General features: G+C 38.2%; 2 protein-coding genes across 3 annotated transcripts; one reads left to right on the top strand and one right to left on the bottom strand.

Moving 5' to 3' along the window:
* Nucleotides 1-3,531, top strand: LOC108480604 (N-acylphosphatidylethanolamine synthase). 2 transcript variants are annotated; one of them, XM_017783653.2, is made up of 5 exons: nucleotides 1-459; nucleotides 541-668; nucleotides 1,335-1,420; nucleotides 1,799-1,936; nucleotides 2,922-3,531. In XM_017783653.2, exons 1-5 carry the CDS (start codon nucleotides 251-253, stop codon nucleotides 3,210-3,212), a joined length of 852 nt encoding a protein of 283 aa, XP_017639142.1. In that variant the 5' UTR covers nucleotides 1-250; the 3' UTR covers nucleotides 3,213-3,531. The 2 variants fall into 2 exon arrangements, with proteins under 2 accessions (XP_017639142.1, XP_017639143.1); XM_017783654.2 differs by lacking the exon at nucleotides 1,335-1,420 and having other exon boundaries at nucleotides 2-459; nucleotides 1,818-1,936.
* An 84-nt stretch (nucleotides 3,532-3,615) lies between these two features.
* LOC108482443 (cation/H(+) antiporter 24-like) lies at nucleotides 3,616-6,946 on the bottom strand. The gene is made up of 3 exons (XM_017785576.2): nucleotides 6,177-6,946; nucleotides 5,077-6,084; nucleotides 3,616-4,905 (listed from the first exon to the last, which is right to left on the bottom strand). The coding sequence occupies exons 1-3, from the start codon at nucleotides 6,495-6,497 to the stop codon at nucleotides 3,769-3,771; spliced, it is 2,466 nt and encodes an 821-aa protein (XP_017641065.1). The 5' UTR covers nucleotides 6,498-6,946; the 3' UTR covers nucleotides 3,616-3,768.
* Nucleotides 6,947-7,818: the final 872 nt, after the last annotated feature.

Genomic DNA, 7,818 nt, shown 5'->3' with positions numbered 1-7,818 from the left:
TAGATTATCTTCAAAAGTGTAGATGCCGTCAAAGATGAAATTATCTTTTATTGGTGCTTTAAAACAGAGGCCATCCTAGTATAGTGTTTTTCCGTAGACATCTGGGCCTGCAAGGTCAGCCCTACACCTGCAATTTGATTTCCTGATGAAGATCGACCCGACTCTTCTTTTCCTTTCTGGCTCTGACTGGTGCTAGAAAAAGGAAAAACCCAAGACCCTGCGCTTGCTGTTTGCTCGAAAAGGGGGATAAATGGGAAGGACAATGGAATGGGCAGGCAGGGAGAAGCACATGAGAGGAATACCTAGGAAGATGGTGTTTCTGGCAGTGGGGGCATTCGCCAAGGCGGTAGCAACTCTTCTCAACACCACCTCCGTTCATAATGCTGATACCCTCATTCGTCTTGTGCGTTCTCGACCCCCTGGCATACCACTCCTCACTGTTAGTAATCACATGTCTACGTGGGTGCTCCTCCCTTGAATCCTTCTTTCTTCTTTACTTTGTCTTATTAGATACGATTCATATTTTCATCTTCTTTGCAGCTTGGATGATCCACTTCTTTGGGGGTTCAAAGGTTTCCCCTCCTTGGATGCCCATTTGGCACGATGGGTACTTGCTGCTGAAGACATTTGTTTTAAGAATTCTGTGCTCACTTATTTTTTTAGACTTGGTATGCCCCATTTTTCTTTCCCACTGCTACTACCACTCTTCTACTTATCTATCTCTTTAACAAAAACTATTTTCAGTTATCATATCACTAGCTTATCAGTTCGATTCTATTGTTAGCTTTCACTTGACTTTAACAAATATTGTTGAATTTACATATAAACATCCATATTAAGTTGAGGAATACTATTTAGATTAAGAGTTACTATCTCGAGTCGGAAGATAAGCTAGCATAAGCTAAGAAACACACCAATGCAGATTCTCTGTCTACCACCAGACTGCTGATTCTTTTTCACTTACTGAATGCTCAGTTCTCCTCCACTACAGTTGGGTTTTACATGCTTTGGTCAAAACATACGGGTTTTGATTGACTCTTTCATGGGTCTGATTTTGCTCAAAATATGACCGGTTGTCTGACTGCCCTCACTGATCCACGTTTAAATATCATGCTTTTACATATTGTAGGTACTTGCATTAGGTTGTTGGAAATTCCTTTTGAGTTGTGAATTTTCATCATTATTAATTAATATGTTACTTCTTGTACGAGTTATGCTACTAACTAAAACCTTTGTTTATACATAGAAGAAATCTTCTGTCAACTTGGTTGGGTTTTTGAAAGACCAGGTAGTTTTAATGTAAAGGTTTGTCTCTGAAATTGTAAATTGTGTAGGTAAATGCATACCTATTACAAGGGGTGCTGGAATTTATCAGGAATACATGAATGAAGCTCTTCAATGCTTAAACAATGGAGCCTGGGTATTTCACCTAAATTTATACTATTGTTATTTTGAAATTTTGGTAAATCTTTTGTTTCACGAGATTGTTGGATTTTTCTGAGCTCGTTAATAGATCAAGGTAGACGGCCTGTTTTCAAGGAAATAAATCAAGAAAAGAACGAGCAACACTAGCTTTGCTGAGAGCACCCTTGAATTAAATTATGTTTGAGAAAAGCAAACTCCTAAGAGACTGAGAATTGCTTGGGCTTCTGTACTTTCATTGATCCATACACTAACTTGTTTTTAGAATGGTTCTAAACCTTGTAAATAATTTTTTGTTGGTGTAATGAGATTCCTTTCTCAAATATGGCTGCTTCATGGCTTTAAGCTTCCTAAATTTTCTATTATTAACTGGCAGCTACATACATTTCCTGAAGGTAAAGTATCCCAAGAAGATGCACCGATAAGACGATTAAAATGGGGAACAGCTAGTCTGATTGTTCGTGCCCATGTGACTCCTATAGTTCTTCCTATGGTTCATAGTGGGTTTGAAGAGGTTAGATATCTTTCATAAGTTGCCTTTTGTGTTTCCTGAGTGGATATTGTTTGTTGGGCTCGTAGAATTAATTTCCTGGATCTGTATAAATTTCTTTCTCATGATTGTGAACATTCTGCATGAATGAGTTGACTATGATATTTGATCTACATATGCCAGTTTGACCATAACCCTCTTAGGAAATCGGCTTCCCTAGTTTGGGTTTTGTTTTGATGCAGTAATAGCTTGCATTGGAAGATTCATAGTAACAATATTAGATTGATGTCGTAATTTTTGTCAGCAAAATGAAATTGACTGATAAAATGCAATTCCATGATTAAAGGATTCGGTTGAACTTAGATGAACAATGATTTTAATAAAATAAAACAACAGGTTTTTTTTGCCTTTCAATTTCTTGCCAATGCTTCATCTCTTTAATGTATTGATCCTCTGGCTTGGAGCCTAGAAGTGCTGGCTGGAAGTTCCATATACTGTTGTCATTGTTTTTAGGATAATCACATCACCGAAGACAATAATTAACTCCTCAGACAGTTGGAATCCTAACAATGATATCAAGTATTGTAAAATATTCTCTATGCTACAGGCTGGCTGTGTAAGCCAGTTCTAATGCCGTTAAAGTGTATGTCTGGTTTGCGGCTGCTAAATTCAGTTGACTTGTGCAATTCAGTATAAATGTTTTATTCAATAATGGGTTTATGTCAGTAGAAAGCAGTTGTTTTACGGCGTGTTTACATTTAGACCAATAAGCAAGAGAATTGTGGATGGTGTCTCTTGCATCCGATATTTAGACCAATATGCAGAAGTATGGTACACATGGTTTTCTTGTAGCAGCTCTTTGATACTTGGATTGCATTGAATTGCCTGTTGAAGTAGAGAAAATATGATAAGCTGCTTGTTTTTTTTTTTTTTTTTTTTTGATGTTCACATGTGGATACTGAGCAACTTATTAAATTTGAGTTGTTTGGTTGGTTGGGGTCTTCAACAGGTGATGCCGGAGAAGTTTTTTCTTGACAGAAGGCCTCCTTTTCCATTATGCAATAAGAAAATAAAAATTATGATTGGAAAGCCTCTAGAATTTGATATTCCTAAAATGAGGGAGTTGGCAATTTCAAAGTCTCGTGGTGATGTATTTTCTTCAACAACAACGTCTAGAGGATGGCCCGTTATCTCCTCTTATGGATTGGATTTGGATGAAGCAGCGCAGAGGTATCTCTACTCAAGTATTTCAGATGAAATACAAAGTGCCATGGAGGAGTTACGAAGTTCCTTAAAATAGATTTTTTTTAATGGATAGTCACATTTGAATGTAAGGGTTATAGTTGTGGCGCTAGAGGGTGCCTGTTGTTGGAAACTAATTTTGCGGAGTTGCTATCAATAAATGATCCAAATATTTATGGAAGCTCTTAAACCACACTTGGCAATACTTGGGTTTTTCTTACTAGGGAAAACCATTCTCTCTTATACTTGGGGTTGAAGAGTTTAAATTAGATATTGCAGATGAGCCATTAATGTAATTTGATTTGTATCGCTGAATGAGTTTTTCCTCTTCATTTGTAAGCACGGTTGCTTTTTGTTTATTATATTATTTTTTAGAATTATATGTATGTTATTAGTTGAAATAATAATAAAAATAGTAGTAATAATTTAGAAAAAAAGAATAGTGTTAGTAATATAAATAATAGTAACAAGAATAATAAAATTGATAAATAAAGGATTAAGAAGTACAAGGCAAATAATTAAATGTCTAAACTCTTCAACCTAAATTAAGACCTAATAAAAATTTACATGCATTTCGTGAAGTCCAAATTTAAATCAATTAGGGAAGAAGGGCCTTACCCCCTCAGAATTTGCTTCTGCACCACCAACACAGAATCCGCATCAACAAAATCAGAAGATGAAACATAGTCCCCAATAATCCCAAGCTCTTCTTGGTTATCTGTCCAAGTTGACAACCCTTCCAAAAGACTTTCATTTATCCCTTGTTTCCTTCCCACGATCCATAGATGATAAAATTTCTCTTCCGCCATTGCCTTTATTGCTGCAGCTGTATCTGCTCCATCTTTTACCACTACCTCTCTGTAAATCACTCTCTCATTTGCTTCGTTCTTCACCCAGAACCACGTTACCAGCCCATCGTCAAGCTTCTTTTGCCTTTCATCGTCTCCTTCGGGGTTTGAAGAAAGAAATCTCACCAAAGTTAGAGAGACATTGGGGTTGGCAACCATATGATCTGCATATGCAAGGCATTCTCTAGAGTCTGGTCCTCCCAGAAATAGCACAATAAAGTCGTGAGACGTAGTGCCCCCGGAGCAGCGAGTCAATGGTAGGTGCCACCGGTGGGCCTTGTCAATCAGAAGTCCAACGGAGCAAGGTGCATGGGATAATACTTCGGTGTTCAACGTCTGCCCTCCACCCCATTGCTCAGCTGTGCCCATCTCCCCATCGTATTGCCTCTCCAATGGCAAAATGATAATAGTAGCCTTGCTGTTCAAAGCTAGCTTGCACACGTCCTGAAACATCGTACGCTTCGCTGCTAAAGCTGTGAAGAAATGGAGCTTAACGCTTTCATCTCTGTTTTCTTGATAGAGAATGAGAGCGTTGCGGATTGCTTCCGAGTCGGGAAACCTGATGGAAAGGTCATCCGGATCCGGATCATTGTCGTGGTCTATGAACACAGGGTTAGCACGGCCAATGAGCTCCACAAGGTGGAAAGCGTAAACGGACAAAGGGTTTTGAAGCGTAGGATAAGTGACTTCAAGAAGGTTAACCAGGCTTGGAACGCTTTTCTTGTCCCGGATGCACACAAGAATCCGAACTTCTTCACCCGGTGGGGTATGTTGAATGGTTCTCCTCTTGAGTACCTTGTAAGGCTTTGAGGGATCATATATGACACTGATCAAAGGTGTAAGAGTTGCCAATAATATCGTTGTTAGAAATATCATCATGGAGAAACCTGGTAGCCGTATCATCTGCTCCATTGTTGCATCGTAAGTAAACACAAATCAGATGAGATATATAGTTAGTTCTATTATGACTTTACTACCTACCAACCTTACCCTACCTACTGCCTGCCTAGTATTTGTTAGCAATTCTAAGATAAAGTGGAAGAAAAAAAAGAAAAAAGACACATACATACATACATTTTTGTCCACCCAATGGATGTACAGAGCAAGCTCCACTTGGCCCCTCAAGCTCAAAACAAGGCTGAGAGCGAGGCTGTCTCTCGACGGGACAGCTACCATGAAGGCACCTATCATAGTTGCAAGGAATTTTGACACATAACCTGAAATAACCATGGTAAACAGTGGCCCCAATGTCCTCCAGCCAGCTTCAGTCATTGCAGAAAAATCTGTGTGGAGCCCGATAAATGCAAATGTAAAAGGCATCATTATTTCCTTCAAAATTGTCTCACTTTTCTCCACCAAGGTTGCCCCTAGCGGCGGCCCGTTTGGAATCAACAAGCCTAGGCAGAATGGGCCGAAAGCAACGGCTAAGCCGAACATGTCCGTCAAGAAGCCAACCACAAACACTCCCAACAAAATGGCAACCACATAAGACTCATGCACTGCTTGTCCTTCAGGGGTGTGGTCGATGATCCAAAACAGTGCTGGTCGGATGGCAGAAAATAAGAAAGCTACAAGAACCACCATGGATATCAGATACCAAACAAGAGTTCCAGCCGATACATCCACTTGTTTCAATGCCTCGAAAACCGTTACGAAATTCATCCCTATGCTATCGCTAATTAGTGCTATGGACAAGGCCATATTTCCAACCTCAGAGCTAAGCAGGTTTAATTCTTCAAGTACAGTATAGTGGATGGGGAATGTTGTTACCGACAAACCTGACGCAATTCCCCCAATTGACGATATTTTCGCCATTTCATGGTCCATTAATTTTCGAATAATTAACCCAATCGCCATCACTGTTAGGAAAGGTAGCATAACGCTCACCATGGCAATATAAAGATGTTTTTTTCCTGATCGTTTTATCAAGGTTAGATCCATTTTAACCCCGCTTACAAACACGAATAACATTAGCGCAAATATTCCCAAAGTTCTCAGCACGAAACGGGAATACAGGGGAAACATGATTTCGTTAAACCGCTTGCTCTTCCCTAGAAGACATGGTCCAATGATGATGCCCGCCTTGATTTAATTTTTCCAAGCAGACGTGGAAGATTATTAGCATGAAGAATATGAATAAGAAAAAAGAAAGAAAAAGAATATAAGATACTCACAATTAACTCAGCAACCAACCTAGGCTGTCTGAAAGGCTTTAGAAGAAAGCGAACCGTCTGGATGAGGAAAATCATCAAGATTAGATCCGCAAGGACCATATCGTAGGAGACAAAAATAGGGTTTTGGCCATAGAAAATGCCGAAGGCATGAGACCCTTGTGCTCTCACACATACCAGTGGCACTGCTGCAGTGCCTCGGTTGGAGGTATGGAACTTAGCACCTCTCATGTCCATTCTGGTGTGGTAGGCTTGTGAATGGGCTCGCCATGCCCATGCATTAATGGACTTCAACGGCTGACCAGCTGGGAAAACCCTAACCATCCCGTAAACTTATTAACTATCATGCAACAATACAAAAAGGAGAAATTGTTGGTTTTTCTTTCCTTAAGGTCTTGGTCGTCTTGTTTCCTTAAAATAAAAATGAACGAGTCTCGAGTTTAATCGAAGTCCCTACCGCTTGAAAAATAATTTGTATATACTATAAAAGGAAAACATGTCAATTATATACATTGGAATCAGGGAATTTGTATTGGCATGCATGTTACAAAATCATCATCAAGGTTATACAGCAAAACAAGTCTTCCCATAAAGAGATCTCAGTGCATTGTTTATATTTCTTTTTTGGGGGTGGTTTGGATACCAAAAACATGTTGCCAAGGAAGTGATAGTTTTGCTAATTTGTCGTGGAAACCACAAGAGGAAGCAATGGCTCTTGGCTCATAGCGAGAGGGGAAGAGAAATTAAATGCTGAAACTTAGGCATCTGTTTTGCTTCTGCTTAATTAATTCATTTGTGAGTTCAAGAATTTTATATGTATAGCAGGCAATCATAAAGACCCACATTGTAAACTGTGATGCTTAGTAAATTTGAATGATTCCCTTCCACCCATACAGAGCTTGTAAAATAAAACGATACAGTTTAACTCGGAGAAATTAAGATGATCATAACACGTTTCCAATTCTAAAGAATACAAAGTGGTAGGCAACCAAACTTGTTCTACCATTCTCTTCAAAGCTAAGCGAACAAAGAACAATGAGAAGATGGTGCTAAAACATTACCATCAAACCTCATCATTACCCCCACAAAGCCGAAGATCAAACATGACAACAATATTACCACAATGCTCTGATCTTAATTTTTTAAATTTTTAGACACATGTTTTCTTATTTTATATCTTTTTTTAGTTTTAAATTTTAATATAATCAATTTTTTTATTTCTGTTAGTTTCTAGGTAGTGGTTTTTTTCTTTTCCTTTTCAATATTACTTTTTTAAAATTTTAATCAAATACATAGTTGGATAACATTTTTTTCAATTTTATGCTAACGTTTTTAATTTTTTAATTGTTGGTTTCAGTTTTTCAATTCTAAGTTGTTTGCTTATAATTTTTTTTATCATTTCTTAAATTTGGTTTTTTATTTTTGATTTCAAGATTTTCAAATTTTATTTTTTAATATGTTTTTACCCTTGTTGATATATTGTACAACGAATGTTTGCTTGAGGAAATACTTGCTCTGGGTAATTTTAGGTTGCTTGAAAGTCGATCTCCTCTTCCTCGATGGTGAGGGTGTTTATAAGAGGGGTCCTCTTAGTCACTAGTGTAATGTGACACATCATTATGGAGAGAATTATCCTCATCTAATA

This window comes from Gossypium arboreum, chromosome 8, assembly GCF_025698485.1.
Source record: "Gossypium arboreum isolate Shixiya-1 chromosome 8, ASM2569848v2, whole genome shotgun sequence".
In the NCBI taxonomy this organism is placed as follows: Eukaryota; Viridiplantae; Streptophyta; class Magnoliopsida; order Malvales; family Malvaceae; genus Gossypium; species Gossypium arboreum.
This window is presented reverse-complemented; position numbering and strand designations above follow the sequence as displayed.